Source organism: Curcuma longa, chromosome 8 (genome assembly GCF_044706935.1).
Source record: "Curcuma longa cultivar G26 ecotype Majalengka, Jawa Barat chromosome 8, ITB_CL_G26_1.1, whole genome shotgun sequence".
Classification (NCBI taxonomy): Eukaryota; Viridiplantae; Streptophyta; class Magnoliopsida; order Zingiberales; family Zingiberaceae; genus Curcuma; species Curcuma longa.
This window is the reverse complement of record NC_133868.1, coordinates 10,252,598-10,274,531: the sequence shown is the minus strand read 5'-3', so window position 1 is coordinate 10,274,531 and position 21,934 is coordinate 10,252,598. Positions and strand designations below refer to the sequence as shown.

Genomic DNA, 21,934 nt, shown 5'->3' with positions numbered 1-21,934 from the left:
AACTATTTGGCGCCAGCTAATGTTTATATTTCTAAGATAATCTTCGATTGCTGATCAAACAATCGAACTGATTAATTTAATTAAAATATCCAAAAAAAAAAAAAACAGTGCGATGTTCAAACATAGAAGCTATCGTTACTTGCAAGAACAAACTCTTAATTTGCATCATATTATGAAACATATATAAATCATATACATAGTTGTTAAATTACATATACACCAGTCCATGTATATATATTTACGTCATATTTTTATGCATGCATGCATTAATTAAAAATTTGTTGCCCTGGGGACAACAGTGCCTTTGGGTCGTATCTCCTCTTCAGCTGGGCAAACTTTTCCCACTTATCTGATCCGAAGTGCCTCGCCCAATCCAACTTCGACGTGTAATGAGGCAGATACTGCTTGACCTCGATCCCATGCTGATCACAGAACCCTAATATTTCATTGTTTAGGGCATCAAAGGTCCCCCAGTCCTCCACTGTGGCCGTCCAGAGAAACCCTACGGTATAGAACACCTCCTCGTTAGGAACTGTGGCAGTCATGATATCATTCCACCTGCAATTAAATGATCAATTAATCTCTGTTAATCATTCAACCAATTCATGTGCTTGTGGACGTACGTACGTACCTGTTCTTGTTCAGGGGGTAGAGAAGTATAAGGCCTGTGAGATTAATGTTTTGAAGGATCCCAGCTTCGAAGTCTCTGACTCCAGACTTGGGCAAGAAGAGATTGAGCCATGGATGAAGAGGAGCTGTACTGCTGGAGTCATCATCATCCCTGGAGTTGAGTTTCTGTATCTCATTGTGCACCCGGTTGAGGAACTCAAGGTAGGTCACGTCATTGCTGAAGACAAAGCCAGGGACAAAGTTCAGCTGTTTCAGCAAGTCCTCAATTTTCTGTGATCAACAACAGCAAAACCCTTCATATTAATGGACAGTAATTTTTGTTTTGATCTTTGCATGCACGTACGAGATCATTAGGTGCTTACCTGGTCTGCTATCGAGGGAGAGTCATAGTACAAGGCTCCTTCTAGGAAGTAGATGATATTCAACTCGCCCTTGAGGCGATTGATACTGTCGACGTCTTGTTTCGAGTAGAAGGTAGAGTTGCCGACTCGTTGGTGACTCAGTAGCACCTGCCCCTCCACGTAGTCGAACCCGGTCGTCTCCGGCAACGAGATCAAGAACTCTTGGTCCCTTGTTAGGTCGCCCAAGTCGGTGTAGAATAGTCTCAGCCATCTAACCCTGGCCGGCGCCGGCCGAAGGGCGATCCGGGCACGGGTGATGACGCCTAGCTGCCCGAGCCCGCCGAGGACTCCGTAGAACAAGTCTCGGTCCGACTCACTGGAGCATGTTATCATCTCACCTTTCCCTGTTTGAGATTGATTGTCGTTTTAATAAAAATTTAAAATAGAGATTCATGAAAGCATGTAAACTATTGTTTAATCGATACCGGTGACGACGTCCAATTCGTAGACGTTGGAGATCTGCGGGCCGTGCCGGAAAGCCTGCCCGCTGATGCCGGCGTTCGACAGCGTGCCGCCGACCGTCAAGTACAAGTAGTCCGTCCACGACTGCGGCGACAGCCCCTGCCTCAGCGCCGCCTCCAACACGTCGATCCACAGCTGCTCCCCGCCGGCGTCCACGTACATCCCCGCTGACGACACGTTGATCCTCCTCCTCCCGCCGCCGAGAGCCGCCATGTCGATGGCCACGCCTCCGGGCGCGAGGGCCTGCCCGCGGACGGAGTGCCCGTTGCCGCGGGCAGCCACAGGGAACGGCGACTCGGCGCAGTACGCAAAACGGAGGAGCGCCGCGATGTCGTCTGCCGTCGAGGGATGGAACACAGCCGCCGGATTGGCGGCGCGGGTGACGCCGCCGTAGTCGGTGGCAAATCGGGCGGTGGCGTTGCTGCCGGAATCGAGCTTGCTTGCGATCTCGGGCGGGACATCGTCTAACCACGACGAGACTACGGCTGCGCCGGCGAAGTATGCGACGACGAGAACGAGGCGGTTAATTACTATCCCGACGGCCATTTAAGTTCTAATTAATTAATTAATTAATAAGGCGATGACTGGTTGCCTAGTGGCCGAAGTCGGGGACTATTTATAGTATTAAAATTGGCTACTAAGTAAATTCTAAGAAGATGAATTAGTTATTAATGATAGCAAAAATAGCAAAAATAACGACTTACCAACCTTAATTAATTATTCACCGCTAAATTAATAGGCCGAAAATAGTATTTTTCTTCTTTTAAAAGTCAGTTGGTTTGCTCAGGGACTTTAAAGAGGTACTGCTAATTTTTTAATTTAAATAATTTCATTTTTAGAGATGAAATGGAGTCAACGTTCTAACAGAACTAATAAGGATGCTTCACGCCATTGGAGACTTTGGCAAACATTGACTTCACAAGCATAAAGAAAGGTCTATGATGGTAATCTACCAAACTGATTGAATTTTTGTGAAAATATCTTTGTCAAATCTCTCTCTCTCTATCTCTATATATAATTATATTTATAAAGATGTTGAATCTACTTAACTTGCTTCTAGACTTAGGCAAGCATCAGCAAAGATACAGTAAGATTCTCTTCCACTTGTATGGTACCTCTCAGAGAATCCATGCGTTGCTGCACCAGATCTACTGAGAAAATGAAAGACAGATATAGATATAGCTTCAACTATACGTTCAAACTAATTAAAACTTATCCTGTCACGAATATACTTTTACATAGGAACAAATGAGAATGAGATTACATTTAGTTTGGACCTGATTGAAACTTGAGGAAGTAGTGATCATTATTTTGTTCAGTGCTGCAGTCATATGTTTACAAATCCTTGGTGGATTCTCTCAGATTTTCCTAGATTTTCCTGTTGCTGACCAAATCTTGGATGAAGAGACTTATGGGGCTTACGTTTGAATGCTACTATTGCAGGAAGAATGCAGAGATGATGGAGAAGCAACAAACTGTTTATTGGTATGATGAAGGTATAAGGAAAGGTATGTAGCTAGAAGGCGTCCTGAAACTAATTAAGTCATTATCAATGTAGATGTGAAGATTTAAGTTGACCGACTATTGAGTGAATACATTTGAGAGGATGAAGACATGCATTTAATGCATGGCGTTACTGTTAAACGAAATTAAATGAGTTTTTTTTGTTCAGTTGACCAATCTATGAAAGCGAGGAGATGATGGAATTGGCTGACTAAAACCCGACGTTGCATGTGCCCATTGACTGAGGAAGGGCATATTGGTCATTCCACAGTTCAGCAGACAGCACAATATAGATCGGTAGATTTTGTCGTCCGACAAATGGGAAATGGGATAAGATATAGACGTCAATTAATTTTTTTTAAAAATAAAATAAAATGTAATTCTGGCCGGTGAATACGATGATATGGCCGGATAGTTAGAGGCCACGTGGCTGGTCGCTGGGACAGGTTGGAAAGGTGGAAGTGAAAGTCAAAGTCAAAATCACAAGATGCACTTAGAACTGGGTCAAACTGAGTCCGAGACCAACCAGTATGAGTGCGAGCCTGGATTAGACCCAACTCCTTTGAACTCGACCACTCATGATTCCTCCGAACTCGATTACTCCCGATTCCTCTGAACTCGGCCACACTCGATTCCTTTGAACTCAACTGCTCTTGATTCCTCCGAACTCGATTGCTTTGGGCTCCTCAATGCTCAGCTTCTCCTTGCTCCTTGAATACTTGACTTGGATCCGTGGACGTGTGGGTGGTGGAAGAAGCGGAGGGCATGGGGTGATGTGACATCTTTGAAATGCCTAAACGTTTGAGATATATACAAGATGATGGCCATTCCTATTATTTTCGATGACACTTTAAATAGTGTAGCATAGAAGATATATAGCAAAATTCAAACCAAAAAAAAAATTAGTTGGCATTTATTGTAATATAATAGTGTTAGCATTTATTGTAATATTTAGTAGTAATTTCATTCTTATAATCACAATCACACGTCCAAAAGGTATAGAATATTATGGTAATGATGGATTTGTAATAAGGGAAATTCCATATTGAAAGAAGAAAGAATAATCATGTAGGAGGTACATGGAGAAGTTGTACTTATCATTATGGAGGAGGACAATGTCTGATTTCATCAAGATTCGACCTTATTCACTTCAGCAAGTCTATCCCATAGTAATCAATTCAACTATGCTCCGGAGATCCTCTAGTGGAATAACAAATTTAGAATGTTGTGACCGCTCTTGGCAAGACAATCACGCACTTCTCGATTTACCCTGATAGTTGATGAAAAACTTCTGTAGGGTAAGATCGATTATCTCATGATTTAATCGGTTTAATGAATAGGATACCTGAATCATCAAAACAAAATTTAAAAAAAAAATCAAGGTAAAAAAAAAAGGGATTCCTAAATCCCAAAAAGAAGGCTTCCTTTATAAATCGCTTTGATCAGTAATTGGGCCGAAGCCCAAGGTTATTATTTTATTTTTCAGCCCAATTTAAAGAAGATTGGTGATTCAGCGGCCCAAATATCTTTGGACTGGGCTTCAATCCAAATGAATTGAAAAAAAGAGGACCTGCAAATTGATCCAATTAGGGTGCGAACGGGCTCGCCTCCTACGCGGTGGAAGCGCCATGGACAACGGCTGCCGGCGCCCGACGGCGGAGGAAGTAATCTCCAGGCTGAAGGACGACGGCGACTTCGATTCCCTCCGCCTCAAGATCATCCGCAAAGTTAAAGAAAATGTGAGTTTGTTGGGTCTTTTCTTCACGATGCTGGGGTGTTTGGTTTCGAATTTAACTCCCCACGAACTTTCGTTTTGGATTCCCGAAAGCGCTGTTTGTCGAGTTTCGTGGTCTCGCGCATGTACTCGGGTCGATTTCTTGAGACCTTGACTTTTTTCGGCTGTTAGGACTAGGAGGTTGTTGGTATCTGATATGGGATGGCTTGAAATTTCGTTAGCTCCACGCATTAGGGTGTATGGATGAAGAATCATCCCCAGAAAATTAGGGATTTTTTCCCAGTTTAATATTATGTAATCACTATGTCGGCGGAGTGGGAAAATCCAGTAGCTAATCTTTGCACACAACTCTATAGTTCACATGTAAGGTTTCTGTGAGGAAAGATACAGATATTCTCTTGTTCATTCATTATTCTCTGACCATTTCATATCTCAGAGCCTGACCCTCCATTTTATTTTTCGTGTTCCATCTTGGTAATTTTGTATCCCCATTAAACCAAATCAGTATAAATGTAACGACAGCTGATCGGAGCCTCACATTGATGAGATATAACTGCGCCAGTTTCATTGTGATCTTTGCCATCTCTTGCAATTTATTATGGTTATGAGCGAGGATTTCTGAATAGTGACTTTTGCATTCCAGTGTTCCCTAAAAATAGCATATTCATCTAGAAAATAATTGTTTTGATTCCTGTTAATAACATATCTTACTTCCATGGAAGATGGAGAATGGAAGATGAAAGATGGAGAACACTCTGCTTTTTCATTAGTGTACTAACGAGTTACCAGATGAGAAACCTATCTAGCTATTTAGGACATACTGCAAGAAGAACATGTCACGCTGCACAAGGATATTGTTGAATCATGTCACTTTATGCCATGCACTAGATTGAAGTTTTAAGTTTCTTGTGGTTACTTTCAACTGCATGTCTATGTGCTGAGTATTTGACTTGTGCAATCTGGTAACTATGATCCCTATTGTCTACGGATCTTTTTTGCGGAAGATTATTTTATTGGTCTAAAACTATGGATATTGTTGGAAATTGAGTCTTAGTTTGTTGTCTGTATAATTTTATAGGAGTCAGCTACTCCAAGTCAATTGTAGATCTGTGTCAGTGAAATTTTTATGTTCTTTAAGAAACAATGGGAGTATCTGGTGGAGCCACCAGTTGGTTGAACAACAACCCCAAGGAAACACGATATTTAAATTTAAATCACAAATCTGAACCAGTGATTAAAACAGGTGGCAAATAAGGGATCAAACTGCTTGCAAAGCAAAGTTCACCACACCATAGTTCATGCTAAAAAGACATTGGAATTTGGACATTGAGCTGACACTAGGTGCCACGCTGATGGAGTAAAGGTCTCAAACCTTCCAATTACTTTTCCACACAAAGAACCAACTGTGATTTAGTGAAGTAACCTGCCATGGAAAGTGAAGAAAATATCAAACTTTAATAATGGCTACCCAAACCCAGAGAGTTAGCAGTGATTAAGAGCCACTTCTGATATCAGCGATACCAAGAATGAATTTTGCCTATGCTGTTTATCTTTCATGTATCCAACCCTATTCATCATTAGCCGAACATTATAAACTTGTAACTATACTTTATTGTAAAATAATACCTTTCCAGTTAGGTAACAATGTATTTGGAGATCTTTTTAAAGTGATCTGTCACATGATAATATGAAATTCCTTGAGAAGAGAGACATGTAGGTAATTATTATTTCACTAGAGATTTTCCTCCATAGGTAAAATTCTGCAACCCCTTTATGTTCCTTTAATTTCTAATCTCGACATCTGGACAATGACAAGATTGTTTTCATCAAAGAAAACTTTATACTAGATGATCTACTTTCCTTTGAAAAAGGCAGTTCTTTTTATCGGATTCTCATGTAAAATTGTTCTAGCATTAACAATTAATCTGTAGAAATTTTTTACCCTTCTCCTCTGTGAGGACTCTAATCTGCAAAGTGGACAAGTTGTTAATTTAAATAGTAGATTTCAAAATTTTGTCCGGAATCCTTGAACTCTCTGTCTCTTGATAAAAAACAATGTCATATTCTAGGTGAAAACGACTGCCCGTAACCTTCCTAATCAAGGGGAAACCCACAAATCTGGGCAAACTTCATGGGACAAGCTGAAAAGGTTCATAGCTGTGAATTAACCAAAAAAATAAAAACATTACTCGAAACAACATAAAAAGTATAAATGTGCCTTGACTTTTATTATGACGGTCTCATAGGAAAACATACTTTCTTGTATTTCATGAGCTCATATCAATTAAATATCTGTTTTGTCACCTTAGTCCCAGAAAAATGAATTTCTTATTGTGTATGATGGATGAGTAGGGTTTGTTTTTTTTTCACCTTTGGTTTTGCTGATAAATCATTAACATTAGTTCACTTTTTTGTACATTTGAAAGAAAAATAAATGCAGTGAATAGCATATATGATCCTGTGTAATCGTTATAAGGCATAGACTATGTATTCTACTTACACATGCATGCCCATGAATACATTTAGTTAGATGTCCCGTCATTATGGTTTGACCTGATTTGTGTTACTTACCCACTAGATTTAGGAAAAAATTTATATGCTTGTTTGACTTTTCCTTTCTTTTCATCTTTTTTTTTTTTTGAAAAGGAAATAGTAAATATATGCATAGACGATTAGATATAACATAATGCTCAAATAGTTGCAAAATGACATTTTGATCTCTTAGTATGCAATACCATTGAGAATTCATGTAGGTTTGAAAGGTGGGCTTCTTGTTCTGTTTTTTTTTTCTTTCTGTGGCTTGATGTGGAACCTTTTGACAGGAGGAACTACGAAACAGAATTGTTTCTGAAGTTAAACAATCCGTTGTACTTAATGAAGATGACTCTGAGAAAATGAAGCTAAGAGAACTTTCTGATGCTATTTATCAAGAGCTTGGGTAAACATATAGATGACAGTAATTCTGGTTTATTGTTCATGTATTGGCACACTATTATACAAATGTGTGATACTTGGTTTGAATTTTCATCTAGAGGTTATCTGAAACTGATGCCATTTATGCAGAAGCAAAATTATGGGGCAAATTTCAGACGAGGTTTGGAAGATCATCAGATCATCTGAGAATGATATCAGGGGGACGGTGGAGGCTGTATATGATAGAATAGTCAACCCAAAAGAAAAGAAACAGGACACCTCTTCTCCCCAAAAAGAACCACAAAGTGATGGAAAAAAGGGTCATGATTCTCTTGTAACACCCTCAACAAGTGAGATTCATGTATCTGATACAAATGAACAGATGGAAGCACCACCAGGTTTTGATTCAACTGATCGGCCGATCAGTAAAGTAAAACCTGAATCAGTGCCCCAAGGAAAGCAACCCCAACCATCAAATAAAGAGCCCAATCAGGCGGCGGAACAAGTTGATAGTCTACCACCTGGCTTCGGTCCAGTAGTTAAGTCTCCCATTCGTCCAATCATTTCCGCCGATGAGGACCCTGATGTTCCTCCCGGTTTTGGGTAAGGATCCTTCAGCTAGTTCAATGGCTGTTTTGATGAATTTAAGGATAAAAAAAAGAATGTTATGATGTATCCATTCTTCACTGTTATTTTTCGAGATAAACCAGTCTCAAAGCTGCAGTTGTACATGTAAACTATAACTTGGATAAATTTAGCGTTTATGCTGTTTTTATTTGCTGTAAGATATATGTATTATAGTAATCTCCAGATGGACATTTTACCCGTCTTGTGAATGATAATTACAAGCTCATTTGGCTCTGAGTGCCTTCTCATTGAGTTTGTCGGCAGCAACTAGTAAATGAAGTCAAGTTCAACTGTTTGGAACAGAAGATGATTAGGAATAACAAATATGCTGTAAACTTTGCAGACCATCTCGTCGTGACAGAGAGACTATCCAGATAGACAAGAGGTATGAAGATTATCCTTTCTCATCAGAAAGACTTCCAGAGAAGTTGCTGATAGACATCTTAAGCTTATCTGCCATATACGATAGTCATTAATGCCTTCCTTATACATCACATTTTCGTCACTGGGAAGTCCAGGATTCTCTCTAGGCGTTTGCAATCGTACACCAGCAACACAAACTTAACATTGTGAAAATTGCAAATTGCATCATAAATTGGCTGACCTACTCAGGGCCCTAACCTCCTACTTTAATTTAACAACCTAAAAAATAGATATAAACAAGAATGATTTCTGCATCAAAATTTATACCGACCCTTCCTCTGTGGGTTGGTCTACAGAGAGCATTACCTTTTAATACAACTCATCAACCTAAATATTGATTGCAAGACTTGACGAGACTACTGTCATAAACAATGATACTTTGAACTTAAAAACACATACTTCCCATCATATGGCCCTTATTCTAGCACAATACGACACCAACCATCTTTCTCGAGCTCGTACAACGCTGCCAATGCAGCAGAGTCTTGTGAGCTTTTCTTGTCAGCACGCCTTTCTCCGGTGAGTTCAATAACTTTCATATTCGGTATGTGCAGTGTTATGCTTGACACAAAGACTTGATGGCTCTCTCTCTTAGCACATGTATCCAACTCACTGCAGTATAAAAGATGTAGGGATAAAATTTTGTTGAATTGTATGAATTCCAAGCCAGAGAATTAATCAGTCCGATTTAAAAAAACAGCAACCGGAAATTAATGATGTCAAACAGTGAATTATCTCTAAATAGAATTCCATTCTAATTGACCGTAGCATGTGCAAACCAATGTTCATGTCTAATTATGCTTTGCATACATCAACATATAATCATCAATTCATCGTTAGTAGAAATTTCAGGCTAACCTTGGTTTCCACTCTTTTGAATCAAAGCTAGGCATCGGCCACTTGCATTTTTTGCAAAGTTCATGGAGGACCATCCGAGGCCCTCCCTTCTTCATTTTAACTGTCAGAACACCCACTGTAAAGAACAAAAATTGATAAACTCCAACGATCATTAATGGAATGATAATGTTCACAAGGTAGGGTAACCTGACAACGAATGAAGAAATTAAGTTGGTAATACCTGGTTTAATTGAATCTGGATCACAACTATCTTGGGGTTTAATCATTTCTTTATCCTTTGATGGTGTAGAAATCGCCACTGGCATGGTAAAATTAAAGGCCTCATTTTCCACAGATTCGTTCTGGTTTATAATGTTTTCTTCAGCTCGCTTCCGTTTGGAGGGATATCTGGAGTGTGAAAGTCCTCTTTCCTGTCATTTGTTAAGAAAACTCTTCTTCCTTAAAATTTTTTTTTTTCTTTGTCAAAAGGCAATAAGCCAAAAAAATTGAAATGAAATGAAAAGAAGACAGTAGACAAGCAGAGGTTAAGAAGCAAAAGCTATGAAGCGAAGGAGCATACTTCCAGGTCCTTCAGGAGCAAAAATGCTGCTTGTCCTTTTGCTAGTTTTTTTGTCTTCTCACAACCTTTCCTTACCAAGAGGATATCCTTGAGCTGGACTTTAAGAATAGCAACCACCATGTCACCTTCAGTTGTGATTGTTGTGTACAAAAAGTAACCATGATGGCTACAAAGTTCGGTAAGTTCTCGTAAAGGCGGCAACTCAAGGTTATTTGGAGTTACAATAGGAGAGAGTAACCGTTGGAAAATTTCCCATACTCTATTCAGATCAAGCTTTGTATCTATTAATATGGCACCTGCAATACTTTCGACTATATCTCCAAGGACCTACGACAAAAAAGCAACAAAATACTAAAAATGCATCTATGGAGGAAGAATATATAATCTTTCTTTTAAAAAAGTTAAGCTGCCCAAATCAAACCTTAGGTGCCTTAGACGAACCATTCAACAAAAGCATGTCTGTTTCATTGGATGAATCCTCAAGTCTATTGGCATATTCTGTAATTTGCTCTAACAGAAATCCAGAATTGTGCTGGAGATGTTGGTGAAGCTTATGCTTGATGGCTACTTGAGCAAAATTTTCGTTATTCACTGATGCTGACCTTAAATCAGTTAGCTCTCCAGGATCAATATCTCTATAGCATTGAAAGAGATGCCATGTAATGAGTACGTCTAAAACGGAGTCACCCAAAAATTCAAGTCTCTGAAATATTGAAGCAATTCAAAAAAGAATGGGATGATGAAATGTTTAAAAATAAACTGAGCAAAATATTAGCAAGAGAAAAGAATCAATTACCTGATAGCAAAAGCAGGCTTCCAATTCTTGCTGAGATGCATGAGTAACAGCTTCAAGAAGAAGACCTTTATTGGAAAATTCATATCCAATCTTAGATTCCAAAGTATATAGGTCGTCGTTTTTGGGGTGGTGTGTCCACACTGATGCAGTTCTTAGAACTTCCTCAACCATTTGAGGATCAATTTCAGTTTCAATTCCTAGCCACTTCAAAACTACAAAAGCAGCTGGTAATCCACCACAAACATAATACGCACCAATTAGAGCCTCAACACAATCTGATATCGTTTTTGAACAAATCCACCGGTGCCCCTTATCACATGCCTTTCCTATCACCTTAGATTTATCATTATCTGTATACATCATTTTATTTGGCACATCATGATCGTCCACTCCACATGTACATGGAACAGGATGCAAAGAAAGCTGCCCAGGGGCAACCCATCGGCGAGGATCAAATGCAGCATCCCTAATGTATCCCTGTCGAGTGAAAAATTATAAAATCACATAAGGAAGCTGCAATGCATTTGGAAATTTGTGCTACTCAATTTCAGCATATATAACAAGCTCAAAGTGATATTATTCGTTTATGTGCAATTAAGATTGATGGGTGACCAAGTGCCAATAAGTGTTCAATTAAAAGGGAAGACTTGTTGGCTTAAGCAAAAAAAAAAAAAAAAATCACAAAAGTTATCAACTAGACAAGCATAGACTCTAGCATAGTAAATATAATGATGGATGAGCATCATAGCAAACAAGAACGAGAAAGCCATAATGCAAAGAAAATTTTTCAAGGGCTAAAAAGAGATAGTCATAAGACTAAGAAAGACATCTACCTGTATCCCACGACTAGTGCCTGAGCTATGTAGAGTAGAATTCCTGATTATTTTTATTCTGTGTGAGGAAAGTTGTCCCTCATGTTTCTGTAGAAATTTCAGAAAGAGATGACAACTCACTGCATATTTCAAAATAGAATCCCCTAATAATTCCAAGCGCTCTAGTGAAAAATCTTCGCAACATCGCTGTGTTGTAATTGCTTCCAAAATCTATGCAAGATCATTGCAATGACATTTTTCAGGGATCCCTGAAAGTGTCCAGAACCAGAACTATTGAAATACTGTATGAATATCAATTAATACCTTACCAGGAAGCTTGATACAGAATCATTGGGAGAGTAAGCAATTTCCGTCCTTAGTTGGCAGGCTAGCATTAAGGATTCCATTCGGTACATCAAAGAAGGTAGCAAATAGAAGGACTTCAGAACCTCCAATGGAACATCAACTCGAACTAGAAGCTCTGGGGGCATGTGGACATGATTTTGTGGTTTACTTGTAGTCATCTTTATGCCACTAGATCTTGTTGAAACACAATCATCTGTACACATACAGGCAATACCAAATAATCTGGTTACATGACATTAGAAAACAGATTACTTAATTCAACCAATATTGATTATCACCTAATTAGATAACACAATTGAAAAAGGCTTGTAGATAACCATAAGCTGAACCAATCTTCTTAGCTTGTGGAACAGGAGAGAAATATTAACTAAATAACAAAAAAAAGTTCCTAAGTAAAAAATATATGCAGCCATTAATTATATGAATCAGCTGATTTGTAAAAAAAACCACATGCCTCAACTCCCAACTATTCATAATATTTAGGGCCAGCTAAGCATAGGGCATCAGCAGACATACTCGTGTGAATCTGAAACCTTTTCAGCCACAATAGTTACATTCTCGTACAGACATTTTCGAAGGGAAAAGGGAAAAAAAAGAGATAGATTAGTGGAGGGAAGAGCAACTATTTTGTGATGAACTAATATATCTTCAAAGAAATAAGTAGTGCATCAGTATTGATAACAATATGGAATAGTTAGTGCTGTGACAATACTGTAAATTAAAGACAGCAAGGTTTCTTACACTGAAGAAATATAAACAAAGACAAACATCTTCCTCTTGTTGAGCATTATGAAAATTACTAAAGAGAAAGAAGTCGCAAGAGGTTGTAAAACTCCATCCTCACAAGCTTAGTCCAACAAATGGCACTACAACAATGAATTAGAATCTAAATGGTCCATAGTTATTAGAAACTCAAAAGAGGGTTGCCTCTAGCACTTATACACAATTAAAATAAGAAGAACAAACCTTCAGTTCCAGACTTTGAAGCTAAAAGATTGTGGGGATTGTGGCTGTTCTTCAACAATAATAAAGGCTGACATGAATATTGAAGCACAATTCCATACCTATTGACCAAAAATTCCTTATAGCCAACAAGGTCGAGAAAAATATAAGGAAACAATGAATATCAAACAATAAATCACCTACTTCTTATTAAAGTATTCTGAGTAGGTACTAAATTCTGAAGATTTCTCAGATAACACTTCAAATGCACTATCAGCAGATGAATCAACCACCACCTCTAAAACAGAATAAATCCTTCCTGTATGAATTGCCAAAACTACCACATTTTTTAAGTTCTTAGGATCTGCACATTCATTAGCTAGGTGGATCACGTTTTGCATAGAGAACACTGTCTCAGAGCAACCACACCTATAATTGACAACTGGAATGTTTTGCGCTCCAGATGAGTAAATATCTCTCATGAAGTTTACAATTGAAGCAGTTGCATTTATGGCATTCCAATTAATTCTTATTGCATCATGCTCATAAGCAGAAGGTTCTAGCGGTAAAAGCATGTACATATTTGATGCATTCCACAATGATCTACCATCTTTGAGTAAGAATTCTCTTCGGGCACTAGATGATGATCTTGTAAATAATTTCCCAAACAAACCATTGAAAAAGAATTCCTGGAAAAGTTTTCCTTGCACTACCTGGTAGAAAAAGAGAATATTAGAAAAAGCCATCATATTATATCATATGGAGATTATGTGATGAGTGAATTTGTATAAACGCCCTTAAAAAAGTATATTAGCTTACATCTATCAAAAAACAGATGAGGCTTGTTTGATAAAAAAAATCAACAGAATTTCTGTCAGACACACCTGCTCCTTGTCCAACGAAACAAGCCCACATGGAGAAATATAGGCTTTAACCATTTTGTTACGTAAATACAGATCCATTTCCATACAAGCAACATCTTGATCTAAACTAGCATCAATTAATAGGACAAAGGGGGAATAGTTCTGTCCTGGCTGGTTGCACAGAAAGATAAGCTTATAACCCTGCAGAGTAATTCCAGCATTTTGGAGCGCCCATGTTCCTGACATAGCAGCAACTTCAGTTGTTCCATGCAATTCTTTCCTTTTTGTTGTTCCTTTAGAGAAATGACAACACATTGTTCACAAAATTTGACAAGAAAATTATTGATGATGTTGATTTATAGTTATTGACTATATGTAGTATGAAATTCATGAAGAATAAATGAATTGAGTACAATTTCATAAACAAAACATCAAACTTACGAAATAATATATCAACATAAATAACACAAATTGCTTATGCCAACAAGGTATGGACTTCAACTCTCAATATATACCATAAGCCTCACCAGAGAACTTCCCAGAAACATCAATATAATCTACACAAAGATAAACTATGTTTATCTCCATTTATGGCTGCTCTAGCTACGTTGCGTTTACATTCATCAGTATAAATTTTATAACATTCATGTTTGTATGTCACCATGCCTATATATGCCAGAACTGGCAGTCTAAGTGAGATTGGATATTGAAACCAAGACATTCTTCATTCATTTCAATGTCTCCAGCTATGTGATCTGTTTATTGGTGGAAAGGAAAAGGCAATAAGCAATTTTATTTTCATTACAATAATTATTTATCTATGCTCTATATTTTTAGAATAATTTGTGACCACAAAATGAGTACTTCTTTGGATAATAGACTTACACTTGCACAAATGCTAATGAGAACTGGAAAATCATTATGTTGTCTTTTCAATATATGGTAAGATTATAAAAAATAATTCTGGATAAGTATTCCCCGAGATAGACAACAACAATAACAATAACCAAAGTTTTTATCCCCAATAAGTGGGGGATGGCTATATGAATCCTCGTACACCATTAGGCTTGATTCCTACTATATCTTCATCTATATTCATATATTTTATCATTGTCAACCAAGTCTTCTTTGATCTCCCTCTTCCTCTATTAATGTATGTATTTATCATGGTCTCACATCCCCTAACTGGGGCATGGATGTCTAAGTATATGTCCATACCATCTTAAACACATCTCTTGGAGTTTTCAATAAGCGCAACCCCGACTTTTTCTCTAATGTTCTTATTTCTTATCATGTCCACCTTCGTATGTCCGTATATCCACCTTAACATCCTCATCTTTATACTCTCATCTTTTGCTCATGTACTCGTTTCATACCCTAACATTCAGTTTCATATAACATACAGATATAATTATCATTTTATAAAACTTCCCTTTAAGCTTTGAAGATATAATTTATATAATTAAATAACTTAAGTTAGTAGGAAAAGATTCGCCAAGCTGAAACTATCATATAAAAATTTAACGATTTCTTAGGTGCTAAAGAAATCACCATTAAAATTTGAACTTTTTAACATTTACACAAAACAATATAATTATATAAAACTAGAAGGTTCAGTGACAGCATATGTAAGTAATTAAACAATGCAATGTGAACTGCATAACACATACCTGCACCTTCAGCTGATTCTTCAATTATATCAGTGCTCACACCATCCAAGTGCTCTTCAACACAAGGAAGAAGATGATCATTAAGTGCTCCCAATTGATGCAACTTTTTGCAAGCCTCCAGGCATGCAAGCTTTTTTGCTACATGTGACTTTTGATTAACTGGACCAACTACTGTCTGAATTGCAGCAGCCAGAGGCAAAGTTAATGTGCATTCATGGCACCCCCCATAGAAACTGAATGTGAAAGTTGGTTTGGGAGTGTAATACCTGGATAAATTATCAAGAATAGGCAGCAATTAAGAGGATTGCCATGAATTCAGAACTATGTAAAAGAAGTTGTAACAGAATAAATATGGCTGGTTATGAGAAAGTCATACTTGTCTCTTGGAAGACTTTGACAATACAAGTTTATGAGATTGACACTAGAGTCAGCAGCAACACTTGCTCCAGTTGAATCAACATAATAAGCATATACTTCTTTATTCTGCACTATGGGAACAGAGGGTTCTTCCTCTCTTCTTATCGAAGTATCAATCATGGAGTGATTACTCCTGATGATATCGAATAACATATCTCTCTGCTGCATGTTGCCGCTGGAGAACAAATATCAAAAGTTCATTAAACACTTAAAATTACTGATTTTAGTATATCAGAAAGTAAAATTGAAAAATAAATGTGTGGCATGATAATGTTATGATCTTAATCACATTCATGTAGATGGTACTATGCATGCTAGTTCTGTTCAGGTTTAGTAGACCCATGCGTCATGTATCTTGGCTGTTGGGGTGGGTAGAAGTAACTAATAAGCACTGAACCATCATGAGTCATGAGAGTGATGGAGTCAATACAGTTTATTAATGTGTAAGGGCGTGTTTAAGTAAACAGAAAGAATAGACAGGGGTGCTGATTTATGCCCATTTGGTATTCTGCTGTTCCATTTTCCATGCAATCTCTATGGCTGCTCCAGATTAGCAAATCCTTCCCAACAACCACATAACCAACATTGTTGAGGAATCACTTTGAATCCACAACAATGAAAATCTAAGAAATATTCTGAGTCCAAAAGGCAAAGGCAAAGGCAAAGGCAAAGGATAAAAAATCACAGTAACGGAGTTCAAATATAAACTTTCTAGAGACTATAATGAGCAGGATTCTCACGATGCAATATTCATTGTTAAAAGAAGCAGTACCGTTCAAGCATGATAAAATAATGTGAATCAGCTTGTCGAGCTCGGCCACAAGACTGAACATAACTACGCACTGTTCTTGGCAAGTCAAAACGGATAACAGATGAACAATCAGGTACATGGATACCCTCTTCGGCCACATCAGTAGTAAATAACAATTGTATCTACAAAAAAAGTTTGGACTTATTTCTTTATAGATCCAAGAGTAGTCATAAAGGATTTCAAGAAAGGTCATTATTTGCAGTTTAGATACCTTTCCAGAACGAAACAAGTTTAAAGTCTCCTTTTGCATTTTTGGAGTTAGTGCATCAATTGAGGAACCACCACCAGCCAAATAAGACACAGTAAAATGTGACAAATAACCAATTTTCTTCATAAATTTTTCCAAGACTTTAGCAGTGATAATCCTTTCAACAAAAATTAGGCAGGGAACTTGACTGGACACCCTGCAGAATAAATTCGTAAGCTGAAGTGAAGGTTTTACAAGAAGATTAAAGACTAAAAACTTCTTCAAGTACCTAAACGACTCAAAGATTTGTAGTAATTTGTATAGCTTTGGAGAGATGTAGCCTTTTTGTACAGCTTCTAATGATTCACTTTCAGTCTCGAAGAGAAGAAGCATTGAATCTGTAATAATTCATATTGAAATAACCAAGAAAACACTTCCATCAAAGCACTTAAGATTTAGTTTTGATGATTGAGATTTTTTTTATTGATAACCATTATCCAATTGCATCACCAAGGCTGCAGAATATTGTTTAGGAAAAATGCAAAGCCTATCACAAAAAATTGATAAGCTGAAGAAGTAATCATTTCCACCAATGAATTGACAACTTTAATATTTGATAAACCCTCAAAAGTCAAAAGGACCCTCAGTGTTACTTCACTGAAACTTGTAATATTATCACATATTTGTGAAGCACACCATAAGAAAGCTCATAAGCAGCTTTAGCAAGAATAAAGAGGTAGCTTAGTCGGTTGTGCATGCAGGGTAAGATTGCATATAATAAATCAAATGTTGTCCAACCCTTCCCCGGAACCCTACATTAGCAGGAGCTTTATGCACTGAGCTGCTTTTTTTTAAGTCGGGTGTGTATAATTTAGTTTGGACTGACAATACACAAATCAAGAATAACTATCTTTAGTTTTCCTTCTTTTGAAATAATAGAACAGATATCAATAGGAAAGAGAGCCTTGGAACAATATTGGCTGCTGACATGCGTACACCACAAGCATGAGCTAAACAGTAATAGTATATCCATGCTAGCGGCCCCAATGTGGCTTGACACTTGATAGCATGATAGCAGACTCTAGGGACTTCACTGCAAAAGGTTTCAAATTGGATGACATGTCATATATTTAGATATTTAATATTTTGAAAAGTGAATACCAACACTAAAGTAGATTCTTGGAGTCACTGAAGAAATTGAGGTTCATCAGACAATCTGAAAGGATAAGAAAATGTCTAAAATGCACAAGCACATACAAGGATCAGTCAAATTTTTTCAGCAATAGAGTATTAGCTAAATGAAACTGTGACATTAAAACCAATAGGAAAATCTGTCATTATAAACTTTTCATCTCTTTTCTTCATTAAACTAATGCACTTTTAAAAGTTAAGGAAACACAAAACAGCAGAATCTTTATTAACAACAAAATAAACTAATGTTCAATTGAAAGTAAAGATCACACTGGTCTCATAATATGTTGATAGAAGAAAGTACAAGTCTGATATTACCTTCTGAAAATATTAATTGAAGTTTCTGTATAACTTCCTCGAGAAAAGATTTGCAATGAGCTACATTCTCTGTGACAAAGTTGCATCTCTCAATAGAATTTGGAGAATCTAGAGCATCTCTACAGAGCTTAGTGGCCTATCACAATTAAATCAATTTAAAAAAAATACATCACTAAAAAGACTAAAAGAAGGCATGATCCATGCTAAATCCATAGAAATAAAAAAGCTGCATGGCAATAGTGAAGATGTAACTAGGTTACCTCCACAGCACAGATCAGACCAAGCTCATCCAAGCAATGGCAAATCTTGGCACAGTAACTAGAGAGATTCTTTTTTGAAGCTTCAATAATGTCATCAGTGTCCTTGTACTTGCATACTGTTGAGTTCTGCAACTGAGCAACTGAGGCATCATACTGAATAAACATAAAAGAAATATATAACTATCTTGATAAGCAAAGTTTAATATAATAGAATGTAAAATAAGCACAATACACATAAAAGGAAAGGAGATGAATGTGTGCCATACCTTATTCAACAATAGCCCAAGCTCTACTTTCACATCATCATGGACAAAAAGCTTGGAGTCGTAGTATCTAGTCACTTGTACAGCTGAAGGAACAAACAGTTCCATCTCACTTCTATCTGCCACCGTATAAATCTGTAAAGCATGATATAGTAGTGAGAATACAACTGGCCTAATTGATGCATAAAACATCTTTAGATATCCAAAGAAAGAAACGGACTAAATTCTGAACATTTTGACCTTAGAATCAAGAGTGAGTTCCAGTTCCGATAATTGGTCTTCACAATCTGCAACTGATGATACACCTGAGATTAACACAAATATCATTAGCAAATTCAAAGCAGTATCCAACCATTAGAAGCAATTTCTATTTGAAACATTACCATGAAAACACTATGCTAATTTTAAGCAAAGAGATGCACTATCCAAATCTAGCTTGTGGAACTAATCTATTAAATGCTAGTCTAATATGGAAAGAAAATACCTCAGAAACCATATAAAAATAAGTATAAAACTAATCAAAGACAAAATTCCCTCTTGAGTGCAAACGGACCAACCTTTTCTGATAACTGGTGACGCAGTCATCCCAAAAATATGTGGTTTAACTACAGACTTGTGATAAAATTCCTGTATCAAGAGCCAGAAGTAATTACAATATGAAATGCCCAAAAGTCCTGCATCAAGCAGCTTGAAATTTGAAATTTAAATATCTAATCATTTTCCTCTTCTTTTTATTATTTAGCAATACCATCATCAGCCTACTGTAAGGATGGTTCCCCCATGCATGATGACACTCGTCCATTATGATTAGGCACACAATATCAAAAGTCAGAAAAGCTTTCCTCAGGGCATCTAATAAGACCTGTGGGGTCATGACCATTACCTGAAAATCACATCACACTGCTACATCATGACTTGCTGAAAAACAAGAACCAAAGCAAGACCTAGCCAAATGGAAAATATGACAGTGGAGTACAACTAAAGTGTATGAAACACCCAAAGGAATAGCAATTTGATTGACATCAATGTATTTACAATAATGAGTGTTGAACATCATAATAGAAAGTGGCGAAAATAAAGTAATGCATTAGGCTCATATGTCTTGAGTTTGTTGGTTATAAAAACCAAAAAAAAAAGTATATTGATTCAAACAAACTTTAACCATTTTCTTCTCATAAAAAGAAAGTGTAGGATAAAAGTCACATAAAACATACAAAATAAGAGAAAACACTGATAGAAAAGTAAAATCTTCTCTGTAGGTCAATCAATAATCATACTCAAAATATTTTTGAGGGGGCTAAATTAACCAAACCAAATGATAGATAATTCTGCAATCTCCCGCATTTTTCATGTATCTTAAATCTCAAATAGTTGTGCGGAAACTAGAAACTTGTGCTAATGATAAGCCAACTTTATAGGGACCATATATGACATGGTAACACAAACAAGTTCTAATGAATTTGGATGCTTGATAAAAAAAAACGTCCAAGTAGTGATGATAGCAAATGATCAAAATCAATGAAAGTTTTAAATAGATAATGCCGCCTACATCCTAAGCTCGAATTTTTTGCACTTAGTGCAAAAAAAAGAAGTCAAAGGATAAGTATAAAAGGCATGGAATTAGGGGAGGAAAGGGAAGAAGTATAAAAAGCAACCAAGTTCCTCATAAATGCACGATGAGAGAAACAAGGTTTACTTGGTAAGTGGAAACTTCCTTCTGCCAGCAATCAATGTTCCACTCATCAACTCCTCTAGCTCCACAGTAGTATTGTACGTCAAGATCAGTGTGAGCCTCTATTTCTTCGTATTGCTGTAAATGAGTACATAAAAAACAAACTCCTTATAAAAAAAGTAAAATTGACCAAAAATCCACAAAGATCAGACGGTTTCCACAATGTAAACTTGTTCAGTATGCAAGACATTTAAGCACTACCTGCATGACAAGGTGTACAGTTGGGGCAAGAAAGACAATGAGCCGCCGGTCTCCTCCGTTCTTTATTTTTTTGCCAAAGTGTTGTATTAACATGACAGCAATCATGGTCTTCCCCGATCCCGTGTCCAGCACTGCGATCGTGTTCCTCTGCTGCGCCACTTCGTACACCGCAATTTGGTAACTGACACAAAATCAACCATATTCAAGAAATCAAAGCCCACACTTCGTCGGAGAATGAATACAAAACATACACCACGCCAGAAGATTTAAAAAAGAAAAGAAAAAGAAATGAGAAGACCTAAGATGAAGCTACCTTCTGGGCTCAAATTCTTGGCACTCCCGCCGCCGCTTCTTCTCCGGCGCCGCCGACCCTTCCTCCTCCGAAGGATCCCCGGGTCTCTTTGAGCATTTCATCGATTCCGCCCGTCGTCGGAGGAGGAGCAGCAACAAGAATCGGCGGTAATCGCCAAAACCCACCCCTCTCTCCCTCACTCCCTCACCCGCCCTTAAGCAGAAAACACATAAACCCTCAAAAAAGAAAAGTTTAATTATCGGTCCTTTTCATAGGACAGCGAGCCCTTTTTTTCGTGCATCATTCGGTTTCGGCCTGCTAATTAAACCACTTTATTGGTTTCGTAATCGTGTATCGTATTCTAGAGAAAGTAGCGGATTTCTCAATGGTTCTATGTTTAATTGTGTAGATTTATTGATGATTAACAAACAATTAAATTTAAATTTTACAAAGCAAGACGTTCCACTTATCCTAAACTACAAAATCATGGATTAGATTATTTTAATTTAGGCCTACGCTGTCCGGAAACTTGGAGATGGAAAACGCGGAAACGCAGAAACAGAAACGGAAACGCGGAAACGAAAACGGAAACGGAAAATGGCAATAGTTGAATTTTCCAATTTTTGGAAACGTCGAAGACCCAGCGCCGCTCACCGGAGGGGCCAGAGGAAGATGACAGGGATTTAGGCGTCCGACCGCGCT

General features: G+C 37.5%; 3 protein-coding genes across 3 annotated transcripts; 1 reads left to right on the top strand and 2 right to left on the bottom strand.

The window, feature by feature from the left end:
- Nucleotides 1-266: 266 nt before the first annotated feature.
- LOC141834114 (cytokinin dehydrogenase 6-like) lies at nt 267-2,039 on the bottom strand. Its single transcript, XM_074721562.1, has 4 exons — nt 1,457-2,039; nt 993-1,375; nt 632-900; nt 267-558 (listed from the first exon to the last, which is right to left on the bottom strand). Exons 1-4 carry the CDS (start codon nt 2,037-2,039, stop codon nt 267-269), a joined length of 1,527 nt encoding a protein of 508 aa, XP_074577663.1.
- A 2,558-nt stretch (nt 2,040-4,597) lies between these two features.
- LOC141833342 (uncharacterized) lies at nt 4,598-8,453 on the top strand. The gene is made up of 3 exons (XM_074720761.1): nt 4,598-4,735; nt 7,554-7,669; nt 7,795-8,453. Exons 1-3 carry the CDS (start codon nt 4,625-4,627, stop codon nt 8,249-8,251), a joined length of 684 nt encoding a protein of 227 aa, XP_074576862.1. The 5' UTR covers nt 4,598-4,624; the 3' UTR covers nt 8,252-8,453.
- Nucleotides 8,454-8,899: 446 nt separating this feature from the next.
- On the bottom strand, nt 8,900-21,363 carry LOC141833341 (endoribonuclease Dicer homolog 3a). The gene is made up of 25 exons (XM_074720760.1): nt 21,254-21,363; nt 20,941-21,121; nt 20,704-20,817; nt 19,756-19,890; nt 19,565-19,634; nt 19,248-19,312; nt 19,011-19,142; nt 18,745-18,897; nt 18,485-18,620; nt 17,265-17,373; nt 17,000-17,192; nt 16,750-16,910; nt 15,937-16,152; nt 15,561-15,826; nt 13,912-14,183; nt 13,232-13,740; nt 13,052-13,149; nt 12,049-12,278; nt 11,741-11,950; nt 10,908-11,384; nt 10,533-10,814; nt 10,112-10,438; nt 9,773-9,962; nt 9,553-9,667; nt 8,900-9,306 (listed from the first exon to the last, which is right to left on the bottom strand). Exons 1-25 carry the CDS (start codon nt 21,352-21,354, stop codon nt 9,111-9,113), a joined length of 4,938 nt encoding a protein of 1,645 aa, XP_074576861.1. The 5' UTR covers nt 21,355-21,363; the 3' UTR covers nt 8,900-9,110.
- Between the last annotated feature and the right edge of the window lie 571 nt (nt 21,364-21,934).

Bases quoted from the DNA above. Each gene is read 5' to 3' on its own strand.
- LOC141833342 (XM_074720761.1), top strand. From the start codon at position 4,625: ATGGACAACGGCTGCCGGCGCCCGACGGCGGAGGAAGTAATCTCCAGG. The intron at 4,736-7,553 runs GTGAGTTTGTTG...ACCTTTTGACAG, and splicing joins TCCGCAAAGTTAAAGAAAAT to GAGGAACTACGAAACAGAAT. The intron at 7,670-7,794 runs GTAAACATATAG...CCATTTATGCAG, and splicing joins GCTATTTATCAAGAGCTTGG to AAGCAAAATTATGGGGCAAA.
- LOC141833341 (XM_074720760.1), bottom strand. From the start codon at position 21,354: ATGAAATGCTCAAAGAGACCCGGGGATCCTTCGGAGGAGGAAGGGTCG. The intron at 19,143-19,247 runs GTCAAAATGTTC...CATGCTTTACAG, and splicing joins AACTCACTCTTGATTCTAAG to ATTTATACGGTGGCAGATAG. The intron at 11,951-12,048 runs GTAAGGTATTAA...GATCTTGCATAG, and splicing joins ATTCTGTATCAAGCTTCCTG to ATTTTGGAAGCAATTACAAC.
- LOC141834114 (XM_074721562.1), bottom strand. From the start codon at position 2,039: ATGGCCGTCGGGATAGTAATTAACCGCCTCGTTCTCGTCGTCGCATAC. The intron at 901-992 runs GTAAGCACCTAA...TGTTGATCACAG, and splicing joins CTCCCTCGATAGCAGACCAG to AAAATTGAGGACTTGCTGAA. The intron at 559-631 runs GTACGTACGTAC...ATTTAATTGCAG, and splicing joins TACCCCCTGAACAAGAACAG to GTGGAATGATATCATGACTG.